Raw genomic sequence first — 20,375 nt, 5'->3', positions numbered from 1 at the left:
TTCTAAGACACACACATGTAAAAGAAGGTATCACCAGCAGACTCACATTACAAGCAATGTTTGGTGAAGTCTTCGGGCAGGGGAGGTCAACCACGTAAAAATCTACAACAGAAGTGAGGAGTACTGGAGATGGTAACTAGATGTTAATGTAAGAAATGTTTTCCTTTTATTTTCATCTCTTTGAAACATAACTGGCTGCTTAAAGCAAAAATAACGAGCGTATTAAGTGGTTTACCTATGACAGCACCAGGAGGAAGCCTGGAGTGTGTTGTTGGCTCTCACACCACAGGTGCGTTGATGTATTACAAACTGCCTGAAGGCCCAGTCTGATCAGTTAATATGCACTATAAACCCCCAAACAGCAACTAAAAACATAGCAGAAAGTAAAAACCAAAGCATAAAGTTGAATTTAAAAGATGTTCAATTAACCCCAAAGAAGAAAAGAAACCAAAAAAGCAAAGAACAGAGAGGACCAAAAAAAAAAAAAAAAAAAAAAAGCAAGATGACATATCTAAACCTAACCATACAAATAATCACATTAAGGGGCCCCTGGGTGGCTCAGTCAGTTAAGCGTCCGACTTCAGCTCAGGTCATGATCTCGTGGTTCGTGAGTTTGAGCCCCATGTTGGGCTCTATGCTGACAGCTCAGACCCTAGAGCCTGGAGCCTGGAGCTGCTTCCGATTCTGTGTCTCCCTCTCTCTCTGCCCCTCCCCTGCTCATGCTCTCTCTCTGTCTCTCACAGATAAATTAACATTAAGAAAAAATTAAAAAACAAAAAACAAATAATCACATTAAATGTGAGTGGTCTAAATCCCCAATTAAAAGGCAAAGACAGACTGTATAAAAAAGCAGGACGCAACAATGTGCTGCCTGAGAGAAAATTACAATAAAAGCATAACAACAGGTTAAAAGTAAAGGCTGGAAACAGAGATACCATGGTGACACTTCAAAAGAAACCTGGAGTGCCTGTATTAACACAAACAGATTTTGGGACAAAGAGCACTACGAGGCATCAGGGAGCACTGCGTGATGATAATGGGATCCGTTCGTCAAGAGGACACAACAGTGGTAAATGTCTGTGCACCGCACTGCAGGGTCACACAACGTGCTTGGGCATTTATTTGCCTGTGAGAAATCAAAGTGTGTGTGCGCGCAGGTATTTACGTTAATGCCCACAGCAGCTCTATTTGTACCAGCCAAACCTGGAAGCAACCGAAATGCCATCTCAAGGAGGAGGGCCCACACAACGCAGTACTATTCAGCACTGAAAAGGCAACGAGCTGTTGACATACGCAACGACTTTCAAGACAGTTACACCGAGTGAAAGATGGCAAAAAAGAGTCCATGCTGTCTGATTCCATTTATATAAACACCTGAAGAATGCAAACTGCTCCATAATAACACGAGGCAGATCGGTGGCTCCCTGGGAGTGAGTGGCAGCACCAAGAAGGGCTGGGGTGACGAGGGAAAGGAGACTCTCGTGGCCCACAGGCATGTGCACAATCACGACTGTGCAGTCTCACAAGTACACACACACACCAACACATATCAAAATGCATGCTTTACACATGGCTGTTGATGCCTGTCACCTCCCCCTCTGAGAAGAAACGAGGTCAGAATCGTAACATTGAGCGGGATCTTGTCTTTTCATTATGCTTTCCTGGACTACTTCAACGGTTTTTGTGAAAATTTGTATCTTCATAATGGGGAGGGGGGGGGGGAGAAGATCAGTAAAACTACCACCAATTTTTTTTTCTTTTTTTTTTTTTAATTTTTTTTTTTAACGTTTATTTATTTTTGAGACAGAGAGAGACAGAGCATGAACGGGGGAGGGTCAGAGAGAGAGGGAGACACAGAATCTGAAACAGGCTCCAGGCTCTGAGCGGTCAGCACAGACCCCGATGCGGGGCTCGAACTCACGGACCGCGAGATCGTGACCTGAGCCGAAGTCGGACGCTCAACCGACTGAGCCACCCAGGCGCCCCAAACTACCACCAATTTGAAAAAGAAAAATCCACACCTGCCTCACCCCAAAACCTCTACCTCAGGAAGCAAAGCTGTTGAGGGGTTGTTTCTGTCCCTCTGGGAAGAGGAGCATCTTTTCAAAAATCAAAGTGGAAATCTAAGTCTACATAAAACTTGTATCAAAGGCCCACTGGGTGTACGGCTGAGTCATTTTCCCTCTCGGCAACAACCAAGGTTAAAAGCAAAAAAGCAGACAAAACTGATGGACTGAGAGGACAGCGAGGCCAACCTCAAGGCTCCACCAGGAGAACCTGGCTCCAGAACTCTGCAGGTGGCAGGGGAGATGTAGCATCCAGGCGGGCTATGGGCAGGCAAGACCGAGCGCCTGACCCAATGCCCCATCACGGAGGTCAAATGTCATTGATTCATATGGCTTGATCTGTTGTTATTAAGGGCACATTTGTAAGAATTTCATTGAAAGAGATGGATGGGGCAGAGGTTAATTTCAGAATTTCAGTAAATTAGTGGGAAAAAAAAGATTAAGCAGCACAAAATTCTTGGGGCGCATGGGTGGCTCAGTCAGTTAAGTGTCAGACTCTGGATTTCAGCTCAGGTCATGTTCCCAGGGTTCGTGGGTTCGAGTCCTGAACTGGGCTCTGCGCTGGGATTCTCTCTTACTCCCACTCTCTGCCCCGCCCCCACTCATGCATGTGCATGGGCTCTCTCTCAAAATAAACAAACATTTTTAAAAAGCACAAAATTCTTTTGTTTTCAACAAGAATAAAAATCTGTAATGATATCCTTGAATAAAAAAGGACGGATGCCATTCAAACTATGGCAAAAGTGACACACACATGCAAACAAACACTCCACACCAACAGAGAGAATGAAAACCAACACGGGTTGCTGAAGACAGCTGTCAGAAGCACACATGGGGTGACAGAGGCTGGGCCCTGAGCCTCCTGCCTTGAAAGGACAGCATCTTATACTGGGCGGAATAATAAAATCCACACATGATGCTCTAGAGAGTCCTAACCAAAGCTAATTGGGAAACTGAAACAAAACAAAACAAAACAAGGGCAAAACTACAAACACAAACAAGTAAACAGAAAGGATTTAGAGCAATGCCAGAGCATCACCTGAAGGGGATTCCATGAGAAGGGAAATCTTTTTTTATTTGAGAGAGAGAGAGTGAGCAGGAGAGCAGGGGAGAAGTACGGAGGGACAGAGAGAGAACCTCAAGCAGGCTCTACATTCAGCTCAGAGCCTGGCACAGGGCATTTTTGAACCCATGAACCTGGGATCATGACCTGGGCCAAAATCAGGAGTCAGGTGCTCAACTGACTGAGTCACCAGGGCGCCCCCAGGAAAGTCCTTTTTTGACGACAGAGGACACATTCAATGTCGAAGATGTAACACAATTAAATCTGACACACTGGCTAACACAGGGCAGAAGCACACAGAGCTACAATTGCACAGGCAGAACAAGGCGCCCACAGGGCCTTGAGGCCCAGCCCGTGACATCAAAAGGAAAAAATAAGTCATTGATGCAGTGAAAATGCATAAATGAACATGGGATTTCATACTCGTAAACTAGGAAAACTATTTTTTTTCTTTTAAAGTTTTTACTTATTTGAGAGAGAGAGAACACAAGCAGGGGAGGGGCAGAGAGGGAGACAGAGAATCTTAAACAGGCTCTGCGCTGTCAGCACAGAGCCCAACATGGGGCTCGAACCCACAAACTGTGAGATCATGACCTGAGCCAAAGTCAGACACTTAACCAACTGAGCCACTGAGGTCCTCTGGGAACACTGGTTTTCAAGTGTCCACAGAATATTTCCAAATTGCATTATCACTTATACAACAAAAAAGCCCAATAAATTTTAGAATGCAGACATTTTAGATGTTATTCCTTAGACACAATATAATGATTAGAATATGTAACAGAAGCTAAATAAATTTACACTCTTGGAGACTAAAACAAGATTCACCTGAGTACAGCCAGGTCTGGGGCAGCCTAGCTGCTGAGCATGGTGACCCTTGGGAGAAGAGCTGGGGGCGGGGGGCTGGCAGGGCCCTCTTTCTGGGGGAGCAGGGTCGGGACCTGCAGACTGTACACCCCAGACCCAGAAGCAGCCGAAGCCCCCCATGCCCCCCACGCTGCAGGGACCACAGCCTAGGACTCTGCTGCACCCTGGAACTCCAGCAGCCCGGAGGCTCTCGCAGCCCTTCCCAAAACGTACCCAACACAGCAGTCCAGTCCAACTGCACCCAATCTGATTTGCACCCTAAACCGAGACACCTTAACAGCTATACGTGGGGTGTTGTGTGAGAGCACATGTGTGTGCATCCGTAAGTGTGTGCACTGAAGTTGTGCATGTGACCTTCTGTCCTGTGGCACAGCCACCACATAAAAGCATGGCTCTTCTGTTCAAACGTGGCACCCAGAGGGAAAATACCTCTGGGAGTTGTGTGACAGCTGCTTCTGGTTGAAAACAAGGAGATTTTTAGTGGATGACATTCTGCTGTGTAAACCGTCTGGACCCTCACCACAGAATTGCTCTTACCTGCCATGAACAGAAGTGGTGGCTGGTAATGAGCCAGAATAGTTTCAGGCAGGCGGCCAGCCCTGGGGAGAGGAGATGGGGCCAATGTCCCGGCTGACGTGCATGGATTCAGCTAACTCTCAAAAATGAGGGAAAATGTGGTATATTTTCTATAAGATCAAGACAGCAAATTTACCATTAACATGTTCTTACAGAGGAGAAAGGAAAGAATTATCTAAAGAAGAATGAGGTAAGAAGGAACCATGGGCAAAGAAACAGAAAAGTGGGCAAATCTACACAGGGGCTAACTGAAAAAGAAAGAAGGCCTCCTGGGGTTGGGAACCTTGTGGCCAAGGCAGACACTGGCTGCAGAGTCCTGGTAAGTCCCACATGCCCACAAACATTTTAAGTACAACCACGGAAGAAAAATTCCGTGGAATAATAAGATACACGACAGAAGGGAAAATAAAACCAAATCTACTTAACCTAGTAAAAGGCAAAACCAAAGAGAAAGGCAGTCTACTAGTTCTCTGTAATAGTAACAGCCAAACATGAGGGGACACAAACTTAGGAACTACTCACTCAGCAGCAGCAAATATAAGCGGCTGGGAACCAGAGACCGCAGACCTCTTGAGTGGCCCTGCAGGCACGGGGGACCGGCTACCTGTCAGGGGTCAGCACCCCTCAGAACACAAGTCAATGGGTCCAATGAGAACGCCCCCTGGATCTTCTGTAGCATTTATATGACGAAAGTAAGGCACATAACCAGCTGAGACTGAGACAGTCTTTTTTGTTGTTGAAAAAGAGCGAGTGAGCGAGAGCATGTGTGTGAGTGCGAACAGGAGAGGGACAGAGATCAAGTGGGCTCCACGCGGAGTCGGACATGGGGCTCCAACCCACAACCCTGGGTTCATGACCTAAGCCGAAATCAAGAGTCAGATGCTTAACCGACTGAGCTGGCCAGGTGCCCCCAGCTAAGACAGTCTTAAAGATCAAGAAGAGAAGGGGGTTCCTCACCACCCAGGGCTCGGGCCGCTGATGTGAGCAGACACACAGGCGTGACTGTGGTCTGGGGCAAAGTTGGGCATTTTGGAGATGAGAAGGAAAGTAGCTCCCCCCAGGAAAGTAGTTCCAGGCAGATGCAGGTCTCAATGTGAAGATAAACTGTAAGGAAAATGCAAGACATGGAAGGGAGTATCTTTGGATATAGGCCAAGGAAGAACTTTTTAAATAAAACGTTAAAAGCATAAACCACTAGGCCAAAAGACTAATAAACTTTGTTGCATCGAAAGGACACAGGGACCAGTTAGCAGTCAGGTGACAGAGGACAGGACACTCATGGTATCTAAAAGCAATGAGGAATTGATATCAGGAACACAGGAACTCCTGCAAACTAGCAGAGAAAGTAAGCCAGCAACACCAGTGGGAAAATGAGCAAAAACAAATAAGCAACAAACACAAGAGAAAATTCAAGAGGCGAATGAACTCAAGAAGAAAGAATAAGAATCAGAGGCAAAGAAGAAACAGAAATCAAAGTGCTGGTGAGACGCTCCCCACCCCACCAAGTGAGGCCCGGTGCCGGGGATGCTGGTGGCCTTGCTGCACAGACCCCGGGGCCCCCACCCAGACCCCGGCAGTGGAGGGGCAGGGGCGGGTGCAGCACCATCAGTGGTTGGAAAAGCAATACCCATGAAGAAGGCACCCAGCCTACGGCCCACACGTCACAGGAACACATGGGACCCGCAAGACGCATGCCAGGTGCACAGAGTGGGAGCAGCATGGGGACAACCGGGGGAGGAGAGGGCAGCAGTGAAGAACACATACCTGAAAGGACACAAAGATGATAAACTAAATCCTTTTGCTGTGTCAGTGATCTAAGTAAACAGAACGGCAATCATCCTGTCAGACCAAAGGCAGGTAGGTGTCAAGTAAACCCAACAGCTATACATTATTTAGAAGAAACGCACTCAAAGTATAAGGAAAGGGTAGTAGTTTGGGGAATGATGTTAAGAGGTCAATACCAACCAATGAGAAACAGCAATGCTATGCCAGGGTCAAAGCAAGCCAAATTCAAGGCAAAAACGTGATGACATTATGACTAAAGGAATAGTTCCCCAGGAAAACGTAACAGTCCTAAATTCATGTGCAATCCACAGCTTCAACACAGAGGAAGCAGTGACAGATTAAAAGGAGAAACAGGCGAATCTACCTCTTCAGAAGTGATACATCAGGCAGACAAAAAATCAGCAAGAAACTGGACCGATGCAACAGATTTGATGTGTTTGAGCCACATCTGGGTAAGTGGCCGACTCTTGATTTCGGCTCAGGTCATGATCTCATGGTTGGTGGGTTCAAGCCCCGCATCTGGCTCTGTGCTGACACTGCAGAGCCTGCTTGGGATTCCCTCTCTCTCTCTCTCTCTCCTTCCCTCTCTGCCCCTGTCACTCAAAATAAATAAATAAACTTAAACAACAACAACAACAACACAAACAACAGACTTGATCTAACGAACCCTAGACCTAACAAACACGGAGAAGAAAATATTTTTGAAATTATTTTGAAATTTTGTAAAATCATTTACAAAAGTTCGGGATTTAAGCCACAGCAAGTCTCAAAAACAAAAATAAAAACAAAAACCATGCTTTCTGACCAAAATGAAATTAAGTTGGCAATAAAGAACAAGAATGGAAAAAAAAACCCTATAGTTTTGAAAATTAAGACATTTGTAAGTTATGAACAAGTCAAGGAAGAAATCTTAATTAAAATCAGAAAATATTTTGGGCGCCTGGCTGGCTCAGTCAGTGAAGCGTGCAATTCTTAATCTTGGGGTCATGAAATTGAGTCTCATGTTGGGTGTAGAGATTACTTAAAAAAAATTTTAAGTCAGAAAAGATCTACCATTGGGGACACCTGAGTGGCTCTGTCAGTTAGGTGTCTGACTCTTGATTTTGGCTCAGGTCATGATCTCAAGGTTCATGGGTTTAAACCCCACACTGGCCTCTACACTTACAGTGTGGAGCCTGCATGATGTTCTCATTCTCTCTCTCTCTCTCTCTCTCTCTCTCTGCACCCCCCCACCCCTTCGCTCACTTGCGCCCTCTCTCTCTCTCAAATATAAAAAAAAAACCACTTTATAAAATTGGATTTGAGATGTCAAAAAACCTGCATATTCCTGTGCATATTCAAGACACTGAATCAGTAGTTAAAAACGTATTCACACAGCCACAGGCCCAGGTGGTGTGTAAGTGTGCAGCCAGACAACCTGGAAGCAGGGCGTTTCAGAGGACACGCTCCCAAACACACAAGAAGGAAAGTACAGGCCAGTTTTACTTATCAACACAGGAAAAAAGCCTCAAAAAAATATTAGCACTCTGAATCTATTTTGAAAATGACACAGACCGGGTATTCTAGGAATGCAAGAAACATAGAATTAAATGCTGACTGCGGCTGGTCCCGGGCCCGCTGTAACAAAGCGCAGCAAACTGGCAGCTTAAAACAACAGAAAGTCATTCTCTCCCAGTTCCGGAGGCTGAAAGTCCAAGCTCTAGCTGTGGGCAGGGCTGGTTCCTTCTGACCACTCCCGGCCTTTCTCTGGCTCCTGGTGGTGCTGGCGACCCTGGGCGTCCCCTGGCTTGCAGACGCATCCGTCTGTCTCTGGCTCCATTGCCAAGGGTGTTCTCCTCGTGTCTCTGTTCTCACTAGGACACAGGTCCTACCTAAGGCCCACCCTCCTCCAATGTGACGTCATCACAACTCTACTAACTACATCTGAAGAGACCTATTTCCAAATAAGGGCCCATCCTGGGGTCCTGGGGGTTAGGACTTCCCTTGGGGGAAGACACAGTTCAACCTATAACACTGATATCAATAGACTCAAAAAGAATACTTGATAAAATGGTACATCCACTCACAGTAAAGAACCTGACAGTAGAAGGTGGACTTTCTGTACCTGACAGTGTCACAGCATAACAGGTATAGGTATGCAGCCTGAGCGCTGGGACAAGGCCAGGCCTGGTGTTAGATCAGCAAGAGCCCAGAAATAAGACTGATATATAACAATCTGTGTGCATGCACCAGGAATGAGGAGAAGACAGGACTTTTTTATTTTTACTTTTTAAGTTTATTTATTTTGAGAGAGAGAGAACGAACAAGTGTACGTACAAGTGTCCAGGAGGGGCAGAGGGAGAGAGAATCCCAAGCAGGCTCCGTGCTGTCAGCACAGAGCCTGATGCGGGGCTCGATGTCTCAAACCATGAGATCACGACCTGAGCCAAAATCAAGAGTCAGATCCTTAACGGACTGAGCCATGCAGGCACCCCAAGCAGGACTTTAAAAAGAAATGTAGGGGCACCTGGGTGGCTCGGCGGTTGAGCATCCGACTTGGCTCGGGTCGCAATCTTGTGGTTCACGAGTTCGAGCCCCACATCAGGCTTGATGCTGTCGGCGCAGAGCCCACTTTGGATCCTCTGCCCCCGCCCCTCTCTGCCCCTACCCCACTCTCACTCACTCTCAAAAATAAATAAACATCTCAAAAAACAAAGAAAAAAGAAATATAAAATAGATAAAGCACCTGGAAATAAACCTTAAAAAACATGCAAGCCCTTTGTGGAGAGAAGTGTAACACATACCATCTTAACGTGGGAGAAGACAAGACAATGGAGACACCCATTTCCCCTAAACTGATCCATAAACTCAACACAGTTGTACTCCAAATCAAAGAGGGCTTCTTGTAGAAATCGTGGCCCCACACTGACCCAGTAACCCCACAACCCCACAGAACATCCAAGGAACTTGGAAAGGATACTCCGGCCCCCAGGTAGCAGGGTGCAGGGCAGAGAAGGGTGGCCCGCTTCTCCAGTCGGTGCCCAGAGTGTGGGTGACAGACACATTTGTGAACAGAATCCTAAAAAGAATCCAATCTGTCCACCTAATTACAGAGATGAGGCAGCAACCAATAGGATAAAGAGTTCAAAAGCACCACAATCCAATAAAAGTGAGACTTTATCTGATGAGCCCAGAGGCTGCTGGAGCTGCTGGGTCGGAGAGAGCTCAGGCAGGCCTTTGGGCTGCTGCACAGCGTGGGCCTCATAGGGAGCCAGAGGTGGAGCCCACACACCCGTCTGCTTTCTCCACAGTGCTCATCCCTGGGGTTCCTCAACCTCACCAGCGGAAGCGCCACTTTCTGGGGACAACCCCCAAAAGCCCCTCTGAACCTCCTCATGCCACCTGGCCACTGCCTCTTCAGCCTCTGACCTCTGGTGTGTCCAATGCAGGGGCCCAGGGCAGGCCACCTCAAAATGTACCACGATGGCAAACTGATTATTATTTTTGCACCGAAGGTACTTGAGAAACCCCGGTGCAAGGTCATCAGACACACCTCTGTCTCCTGAGAGCAGGAAGTAAACCTCCCACATGAAAAATGCCCTCCCTGTACTAAGAAGTAAAAAGACACCCTTATCACCAGAGATATGGGCTTCATACCTGAGAAAGCTGGAGAAATAGACCTTGTTGGTGTTTTCACTAATCCACTACCCCAGCTCACGTTGTGCTTAGAATTCCTCACTGGCAAAGCTCCCAAAGATCTCTTTTTCTTTTTCTTTTTCTCTTTCTCTCTCTCTCTCTTTCTTTCTTTCTATGTTTACTTATTTATTTTGAGAGTGGGAGAGAGACAGAGTGTGAGTAGGGAAGGGGCAGAGAGACAGAGGGAGACACAGAATCTGAAGCTCCAGGCTCTGAGCTGTCAGCATAGAGCCTGACGTGGGGCTTGAACTCACCAACCGTAAGATCATGACCCGAGCCAAGAACAAGAGTCAGATGCTTAACTGACGCTTACCCAACAGAGCCACTCACGCACCCTGCACAAGTCTGTTTTAGCCTATCAATTCCTCACAAATTTATTGTCTCTTTGCCTAAAATATATAAGAACTACTGCCTTGGTCATTTCCTGGGGTCTCAATTTCATTACTGGGCCTCTGTGTGCACCAAATAAAACTTTATTTTTTCTCCTATTAATCTATCTTCTGTCAATTTAATTCCTAACCCAGCTGGAAGAATCCTGGGAGGAAAGAAGGAAATTTCTGCCCCCCAGCGCCAGCATCCACACTGGTCTGACCCCTGTACGTGCCCCATCTTCCCCAGCCATGTAGGAGCACCACAGCTAGCTGTCCGGCCCCAAAGAGCACCCCAAATCTGCTAGCACACCCACCTGACCATGCCACAAAGGAATGGAATGTCCAGTTCCTGCCGATGGCTGCCAACCAGCCCTGTTTCCACCCTTGGCCCTTGGCCATCCTTTCCACAGGAGCAACATGGACCTTGAGGCATAAACCACGTTTGGTCACTTTGTGGTTTCCACTGTCCTTGAGTGGAAGCAGCCTGCCCAGCCTTTGGCCCTGCCTGCCCCATTGCTACCTCCCTGTCCCTGCCTGGCCTCCAAGGCCAATGTTGCATCCCTACAACCTCCCTGGTTTGTCACCCCATTGTCACCAGGGCACACACCGTCCCATCATCTTCCTGACCAACCATGCCTTCTGCACTTGGCTCCCTGAGTTTCAGGCTTGGAGCAGCGCCTGCTGGGTGTGGGCCCTGGGGTGTGGGGCACCTGGGATACAGGGCACATCTGGGGGGTGCTGATGCCATATTCATGTTTCCCACAGTGGACAAAACCCAATGATCTCACAGTCATTAGCCAGAAGACCCCCCAGCCCAATGCCTCCTGACAACCCTGTCTGGAAAAGACAAGCGTGGCAGCCCCCATCCCTCCAGAGGCCGCCCAGCAGGGGACAGACCTTGGCCCTCCTCATCCCCAGCAGAGGCTCTTGCCAAACGGAGACGAGAGCATTCTGGGGGCAAGGGTGGCAGCTGGTGCAGCAGCTGTTTGCATGAGGTTCAGGCCCCACCTGGCACTTGAGGGTCTGGCCACCCACCCGCCTCACCTGCTGCTCTCTTCCTTCAGAGCCCCGAAAGCGGCCTGCCGGCTGGCCCTCCCCAAAGGCTCCTGCACCTTCTCGCCGGCGTCCAGCTCGGGCTCCAGGGAGGAGCTGGTGCTGCCCTCGTGGCTGACGCTGCTGCCCCGCCCAGGGCTGTTCTCCGCCGAGGCGCGGGGTGACTCAGTGTTCTGCTTCAGGGTCTGAAGCTTGGCCAGGGGGATGATGTCACAGTCCTGCGGCCGGTGCCACACGGTGCGCTGAGTGCTGGCGTTGTAGTAGTAGAAGCGGGAAGTGTTGGGGTCAAACAGTTCCCACCACTGGTTCTCGCTGGTGCGCTTGATGCGGACGCCGGCAGGAGGGTCCCACACGCACTCGCCCGTGACCAGGTTGGCATACATGCGCTCTCGGGTGCGTGGCTCGATGATCTCCACCCACTCCAGCCTGAGAAAGAGCGAAAGGGGTGTCAGCGGGGTACGCTGGCTTCCGTGGACAAGGGGTTCCTGCAGCCTGGCTAGGGGGGGGTCCCGGCCTCAGGGCTCAAGGGGCTCCTGCAGCCTGGCCCAGGACAGGGAGGTTGGAGTGGAGAAGAGGGCTGCCTCCAACCCCAGGCCCACTGCACCTCAAGCGGTGCCCCCTGTGTCCCCAGCTACTGCACAGTCCAGCTGCTGCGTGGTCCACCCAATGGCAGGGGGCAGGGGTGGTCTGTAGACCCTCGCACCCAGTATCAGACCCCTTCTCACACCACTGGCTCCCAAATACAAGAAATCCTATCACTTATACAAGAAACCCAAGCCAAACTGACGTCCCACTCCAGATTTTCCACATGCTCACTACTGTCCAGCCCCCAGGAGCCCTCTGGGGAGTCTTGTGCCAAGCTGGCCTCGGAGGAACCTGGACACAGCCTGGCTGCTCTCAGTCCGTCCATCCGCCTGCAGCAGGAGTGGACACCCTTGTCTCTATAGTGGGCCCAGCTGGGATGTGCCTTGGTGTTCTGGAGCCATTTCCTCCAGGGGCCCCCAGGGTGCCCCCACCCACCCCAAGGATACAGCTTTCATCCTGCTAAGTTTTTTAATGCAAAAGAGGACTTGGAAAACAAGGTATGCAAACTGAAGCTATTCAGAACAAGGACATTTTATTGTTATTTTTTATTTTGGAGAGAGAGAGAGAGAGAGAGAGAGAGAGAGAGAGAGAGAGAAAGAAGAGAAGAGAAGAGAAGAGAAGAGAAGAGAAGAGAAGAGAAGAGAAGAGAAGAGAGGAGAGATAGAACTCAAGCAGGGAAGAGGAGCAGAGGGAGAGAGAGAATCCCAAGCAGGCTCCACGTTCAGCAGAGAATCTGACACAGGGTTCAATCCCATGACCCCGAGATCATGACCTGAGTTGAAATCAAGAGTTGGACACTCAACCGACTGAACCACCCTGGTGCCCCATGAATAAGGCAATTTTAATGCCTGTATGTGTGATATCAGGCTGTGTCTGGCTGACATCTGGCACATTTTTATTCTGCTTCCAGTTTTCACACCAATTAATAACCCTTTAAATGCCACAGACCTCTCTGCCGTGTGGAGGTTCTGTGTCTGTGAGTCTTTCCACTGCTCCAGGACCCTGTGATGGGCACAACCCTCATTACTGCTGGGGTAGTTGGAGGCCTCCAGCTGGGAGCACAGGGGGGGGCTCGCTCTCTCAGGACTGGACTCCCCATACTGGGAGGAGCGTGAGCCACATAACTTACTGTGTACTCCCAGCAGCACTGAGGCTCTGTGGCCTCTTTCAGGGTCAGCAGATGCTTCCGGAAGCCAGTGGGGAGGGCCAGGTGGGTCCTGGGTCCCCATCTCAGCCAGCACCTGGGTGTGGGTGCCCGGCACAGCACAGTGTGGAGCCAGTCTGCGAGGAAGGGATGGGGCGCCGCTGTGGGGCACACGAGGATGTCACTGCCTCAGAGGCAGGAGGCGGAGAGCTGGAGGGGGGCAGGGAGGAGGGCGGGCAGAGAGAGAAGGGAGCACGGCGGGGCCAGATGCGGGACCAGCTCGTGGGTCTCCACAGAAGAGCCAGATGGTGCGGGCGAGGTGTAAGCAGCAGGGCTCATGAGAGAAAGGGGGGCGGGGAGCAAGCGGACAGCCCTCCTGACCTGACTTCACCTCACCTGAACAGCAGAGGGAAGCCAGGAGCAGACAGGGAAGGTGGTGAGGCCATGGTGTGCACTGTTCTGTCTCAAGAGAAGGATAAAGAGCAGCCATCTGGACGATGGAGGAGGACCCATCCGTCCTGTGGGTGCCAGGAGGTGCCAGGGGGATCGAGCCCAGACTGCTGCTCCAGGGAAAGGGGACGCCAGTAGATGGCTGGGTGAGTCTGAACCCACAGCATGGGGCCACCCCCTTCTCACGGGGCCCACAGGCTGCACCTCACCTCCAAGGGAGGCCAGTGCGGCCTCTACGACTGATCACCCCGTTTCACTTTCAAATTTTTAACTTTTTGTTTTGAAACCATCTTGGCCACGGAGGGTGCTATAACAGAACACGGCGGAGTGGGCAGCACACAAACAAGACATTTACTTTTGCAGTCTGGATGTCTTGCAAGGTGTCTGCAGGGCCGGGTTCTGGTGATCTTCCTACTGCACATGGCACCCTTCCCTCCACGACGGACCCGCGTCTGAGAGTGCGGCTGGCTCTGTGGGTCAGTGTGAATCTGACCAGCACCCTGGTGTCCTCACCACGACAGCTGTGGACAGTCTGCACTGCTGAGGTCCCCGCTTCCTCTTCAGGTGTGTCTTGCCTATTCCTGGCCCTTGCTCTTGCCCACAAACCCTCGAATCAGCCTGTCGGCACCTCTGCTGGGCCCACCGCAGGAGGGTTATACGTGCCTTCCACCCAAACCATGTACCCACTCATCCAGGTCTCCCTTAAAGGATGTGCACATCTTTCATCAGATTTATTCCTAGGCTTCATACATACACACTATTGTAAATTGCATGTTCTTTTTATTGTCTTTTATTTTTAAAAATTTACATCCAAATTAGTTAGCATATAGTGCAGCATGATGTCAGGAATAGATTCCTTAATGCCCCTTACCATTTAGCCCATCCCCCCTCCCACAACCCCTCCAGTAACCCTCAGTTTCTTCTCCATATTTATGAGTCTCTTATGCTTTGTCCCCTTCCCTGTTTTTATATTATTTTTGTTTTCCTTCCCTTATGTTCCTCTGTTTTGTCTCTTAAAGTCCTCATGTGAGTGAAGTCATATGGTTTTTGTCTTTCTCTGACTAATTCCACTTAGCATAATAACCTCCAGTTCCATCCACGTAGTTGCCAATGGCAAGATTTCATTCTTTTTGCTTGCCAAGTAATACTCCACCGTATATATGAACCCCATCTTCTTTATCCATTCATCCATCAATGGACATCTGGGCTCTTTCCATACTTTGCCTCTTGTGCTGCTATAAACATGGGGGTGCATGTATCCCTTCGAAACAGCACACCTGTATCCCTTGGATAAATGCCTAGTAGTGCAATTGCTGGGTCATAGGGTAGTTCTATTTTTAGTTTTTTGAGGAACCTCCAGACTGTTTTCCAGAGCGGCTGCACCAGCTTGCATTCCCACTAACAATGCAAAAGAGATCCTCTTTCTCTGCATCGTCACCAACATCTGTTGTTGCCTGAGTTGTTAATGTTAGCCATTCTGACAGGTATAAGGTGGTATCTCATTGTGGTTTTGATTTGTACTTCCCTGATGATGAGTGATGATAAGCATTTTTTCATGTGTCGGTTGGCCATCTGGATGTCTTCTTTGGAGATGTGTCTATTCATGTCTTTTGCCCATTTCTTCACTGGATTATTTGCTTTTTGGGTGTTGAGTTCGATAAGTTCTTTATAGATTTTGGATACTAACCCTTTATCTGATATGTCATTTGCAAATATCTTCTCCCATTCTGTCGGTTGCCTTTTAGTTTTGCTGATTGTTTCCTTTGCTGTGCAGAAGGTTTTTATCTTGATGAGGTCCCAGTAGTTCATTTATGCTTCTGTTTCCCTTGCCTCCAGAGACGTGTTGAGTAAGAAGTTGCTGTGAGCAAGATCAAAGAGGTTTTTGCCTGTTTTCTCTTCGAGGATTTTGGTGGCTTCCTTACATTTAGGCCTTTCATCCATTTTGAGTTTATTTTTGTGTCTGGTGTAAGAAAGTGGTCCAGATTCATTCTTCTGCATGTGCTGTCCAGTGTTCCCAGCACCACTTGCTGAAGAGACTGTCTTTATTCCATCGGATATTCTTTCCTGCTTTGCCAAAGATTAGTTGGCCATACGTTTGTGGGTCCATTTCTGGGTTCTCTATTCTGTTTCATTGATCTGAGTGTCTGTTCTGGTGCCAGTACCATACTGTATTAATGACGACAGCTTTGTAGTATAGCTTGAAGTCTGGGATTGTGATGCCTCCTGCTTTGGTTTTCTTTCTGAAGATTGCTTTGGCTACTCGGGGTCTTTTCCGGTGCCATACAAATCTTAGGATTGTTTGTTCTAGCTCTGTGAAGAATGCTGGTGCTATTTTGATAGGGATTGCATTCACTATGTAGATTGCTTTGGGTAGTATTGACATTTTAACAGTATTTGTTCTTCCTACCCAGGAGCATGGAATCTTTCTCCATTTTATTGTGTCTTCTTCAATGTCTCTCATAAGCTTTCTATAGTTTTCAGCATATGGATTTTTCACCTCTTTGCTTAGATTTATTCCTAGATACTTTATGGTTTTTGGTGCAACTGTAAATGGGATTGATTCCTTGATTTCTCTTTCAGTCGCTTCATTGTTGGTGTATAGGAGTGCAACCGATTTCTGTGCGTTGATTTTATACCCTGCAACTTTGCTAGATTCATGGCTCAATTCTAGAAGTTTTTTGGTGGAATCTTTTGGGTTTTCCATATAGAGTGTCATGTCATCTGTGAAGAGTGAAAGTTTGACCTCCTCCTGGGTGATTTGGATGCCTTCTATTTCTTTGTGTTGTCCGACTGCAGAGGCTAAGACTTCCAATACTATGTTGAGTAACAGTGGGGAGAGTGGACATCCCTGTCTTCTTCCTGACCTTAGGGGGAAAGCTCTCAGTTTTTCTCCCATTGAGGATGATATTAGCATTGGGTCGTTCGCATATGGCTTTTATGATCTTGAGATATGCTCCTTCTATCCCTACTCTCTTGAGATTTTTATCAAGAAAGGATGCTGTATTTTGTCAAATGCTTTCCCTGCATCTATTGAGAGGATCATACGGTTCTTGTCCTTTTATTGATGTGATGAATCACGTTAATTGTTTTGCGGAGCACGTTCTTTTTAAAAACAAAATCGGGACATATAACATATACAGACAAATGTACAAAACACAGAGATAAGTTTAATGAGCAATTATGATTCAACACTGGTGTCGCCATCACTCACCAACAAATAAAACGAGGCAGCATCCAAGACACAGCCATATCACACCTGTTTGGCCCGAGGACACCACGATCCGGAGTTTTAAGGCAACCGTTTTCCTTGCTTTTATAGTCCAAACGTCTTTGAAGATAACCCTAAACAAATTTTTTGAGGTGTGTCTATTTTTCAATCACACATTCACGCAATAAAACTATTTTTTGTGTGTCTCGTTTCTTTCACTTGCAACCAAAACCCATTGACGCCGTCTACCTGGCTGCAGCCCGCCCAAGCGCACAGTGCACAGTGCTGCACTGCCAGAAGCTGTCACACGGTTTTGTGTGTGTGCATGTGTTTTTCTTAATGTTTTTATTTATTTTTGAGAGACAGAGAGAGACAGAGTATGAGCAGAAGAGGGGCAGAGAGGGAAGGAGACACAGAATCTGAAGCAGGCTCCAGGCTCCGAGCTGTCAGCACAGAGCCCGACGCGGGGCTTGAACTCACGGACTGTGAGATCATGACCTGAGCCGAAGTCGGACGCTTAACCGACTGAGCCACCCAGGCGCTCCTGTGTGCGTGTGTTTTTACGTTTGTCTGTCGGTTTGTTTGTTTAAGTAATCTCTATACCCAACATGGGGCTCAAACTCACAATCCCGAGATCAAGAGTCCACTCAGGTGGACTTGAGCCAGTCAGGTGCCTGGGTCACATGTTTTTAACATCTGAGTGGTTTGCCATCTGGGACTATGTTTCACAACTCTGCTGTGCACATCCTCACCCATGAGCCCTGCGCAGGGGCTGCAGAAGCCTGCAGAGGTAAGATGCTGGGTCCCGGGAGTGCACACCAACTGTCCAGAGGACCCCGACTTGCTCCCCCCTGAAGTGTGCCCAGCAATGCTGCTTGCTCCTCACCCTCACCTGCTGGTAGTGTCCAATTTTTACATTGTTAAATTTATAATTTTCTGATTGGTGATGGTGTACAGAAACACATTTTGTACATTACTTAAAAATTTTTTTTTAATTTATTTTGAGAGAGAGACTGCAAGTGAGGGAGGGGCAGAGAGAGAGGTGGGGAGAGAGAGAGAATCCCAAGCAGGCTCTGCACTGTCAACACGGAGCCTGATGCGGGACTCAAACTCGTGAACCATGAGATCGTGACCTGAACCAAAATCAAGAGCCAGATGCTTAACCAACTGAGCCCCCCAGGTGCTTCTGTATATTACTTTTATAAGTAATCTTCCTCAATTTTCCTATTGACTCTAACAATTTACTATAGATTCACCTGGGAATAAACAAGGAAGAGCCCTCTTGTCATTTGTGTGTAATGTAACAGAACTGCCTTTGTAGACGATGTTAACGATTTGGCAAATAAACAGAACAACTCACTATGACATATATTCAGGTGCAAGTTCACTTTCAATTAGTGAAACGCAGGATCTGGGGGACTCCTGGATCTGAAGGTTGGCATCTTTAAACAATTCTGGAAAACTCTCCGTGTCCACATTTTGAAGCAAACCTCCCAATGCTCTGCCTCCTTCTGGGCCCCACGGGGCCCTCACTCGTGTCATGGAGCCTGCACATCCTGCTCCATCTTGCCTGCCACGCCAGATTGCCCCTTCAGTCCCTCTTCCTACTTCATTCGTTCTCTCTTCAGCTGTGTTAAAGCTGCTGGTCCTTCTCCAGTGTCGTTCGTTCCTCGGGGTCTTTCGTTCTCCACTCACACGTGCAAGTTCCTCACGCTTCTGGAAACTCAGCGATTCTGTAACTGATGATTCCAGTATAGGCATCTTTAATGGGCCTCTCCCTGCCAGTCTCACTCCGGATGCTCTGTTTCCCTAGATGTCTGTCCTCTGACTCTGACTTCTCTGCGCTCCCTCTCTGCCTGCAATAGGACTGCTCAGCACTACGGGAATAAATCTGGCCCCACAGTGTGACGTCTCCACAGGGTCCACACCTGCCCTCACCTTGCTGTCCATGGGATGCTTCAAAATGCTCAGCGTGCTTCCCAGGCCTCCCATCACCCTCCTATCCACAGACGTCCCTCAGCTGCCCCATAGAGAACCCAGAGATTAGGTGTCCCTCCTCCCCAAAGATGTCCCTTAGCTGCCTCACAGAGAGCCCAGAGTGGAGATGTCTCTCCTCTCCACAGACGTCCCTTAGCTGCCCCACAAAGAAGCCCAGGTTTAGGTGTCCCTCCTGTCCACAGACATCCCTCAGTTGCCCCACAGAGAGCCAGAGCGAGGAGGTGTCCCTTCAGTGCAGCTTGCCCTTGACACCCTACACGAGCACATGGCCTATCCCGCATCCAATCCCACGCTCCCATCAACAAACTTTTCACACCCAACATACAGGCTGGTAACCCTGCCACTGACTTACAGAACCCCGAGTACCCCCTTCAGGGAATCGCTGCTTTGCTGTGGGTCACCGCACCCAACAGGGACATCTTGAGAGCCCAGCACAGGGAGGAGTCCACTGTCTTTGTAAGCTGCACCTCTCCTCCTTCTTGCGCCTGTGGTCAAACTGGGCTGCTCTCGGGGGACGGACTCTGTGGTTTCCTGCGACCCCCACCCACCACATGTCAGTCATCCTGTGTGAGGAAGAACAGAGTGTCCTGGGGACAAAGGCTGGGAGAGAATGTCCCGGAACTGTGACGACAGGAGGCAGGCCTGCAGGCTGTGCCGTCCAGGCTGCAGCCACCCCTCAAGGCCAGCAGCTGTGGAAGATGGGGCAGGAGTCCCCTCATCATCTCCCGGTCTGCCCCTTCCAGGACCATCCTCCACCACAACCACCGGTTTGCTGCTCACATGAAAATCTGCTTCCCCAACTGCCCCACGGCACTGAGTGGGACTGCGCCAACCCTGCTTCTCCACACGACATGAATGTGCCAAGTGGCCCTCTTCCCTGCCATGAGGCAGGTCTTGACCTAGCACAGAGACCCTCACCCCTGCTCCAACCGCCTTCACCTGCTTGCAGCACCCGGATGGCTGCCAGCTGGCCATTCCCCTCAGTGTAGACACAGCAACATTCTAACCCTGTGAATTGGGTCGCTGTACCTGGGAAACCCTCAGCAGCTTGAGCCATCCCAGGGACAACATGCACTCCCAGAAAACTCACACTTCCCACTCTCGGCTTCCTGATCTGGCCAAGCTCTCCTCACAGGACAGCCGGCCACTTGTGCCTCCACCCCCGGAGCCACTTACACAGGCACCTCCTCTCAGCTACCTGGCAAATACTGGGACACCAAAGGATGGCATCCTGTACTCAGAGGCACCCATGCATACGGGCCAAAGAGCATGAAAGGGACCCGCAGATGCTGCAAAGAAGACAGGCCGGCTGACCAAGGGCTATCTCCACCCAAGGCAGGAAAGGAAGTAAGGGACAGAGTGGGGGGATCCCCAAGAAGACACCTGGATGCAGAGGCCTGGAGGCCAGGGCAGGAGCTTGCTTGAGTGAAGGGCCAGGGCAGGAGGCTTGAGTCTTGCTTGAGTGAAGAGAGAAACCCTGAGAATGGCTCTCGGCAGGGCTGATATGATCTCACTCAAGCTGATTCATAGGGAA

At 49.1% G+C, this 20,375-nt stretch overlaps 1 protein-coding gene across 5 annotated transcripts in view; it reads right to left on the bottom strand.

Annotated features, from left to right (window-relative positions):
- ARHGAP39 (Rho GTPase activating protein 39) overlaps nt 1-20,375 on the bottom strand; it is a 110,139-nt gene that overhangs the window by 32,739 nt on the left and 57,025 nt on the right. For 4 of the 5 annotated variants that reach the window (XR_008292525.1, XR_008292526.1, XM_027063567.2 and 1 more), the window contains exon 3: nt 11,448-11,882. The exons of the other annotated variant lie outside the window; for it this stretch is intronic. Coding sequence is in view for 2 of the 4 variants with exons in the window: in XM_027063567.2 (XP_026919368.1) it covers nt 11,448-11,882 (435 nt within the window). In the remaining 2 variants the exon portion in view is untranslated. The remainder of the gene's footprint in view (nt 1-11,447; nt 11,883-20,375) is intronic. 5 annotated transcript variants of the gene reach the window in all.

The sequence above is a fragment of the Acinonyx jubatus genome, chromosome F2 (assembly GCF_027475565.1).
Source record: "Acinonyx jubatus isolate Ajub_Pintada_27869175 chromosome F2, VMU_Ajub_asm_v1.0, whole genome shotgun sequence".
Classification (NCBI taxonomy): Eukaryota; Metazoa; Chordata; class Mammalia; order Carnivora; family Felidae; genus Acinonyx; species Acinonyx jubatus.
This window is presented reverse-complemented; position numbering and strand designations above follow the sequence as displayed.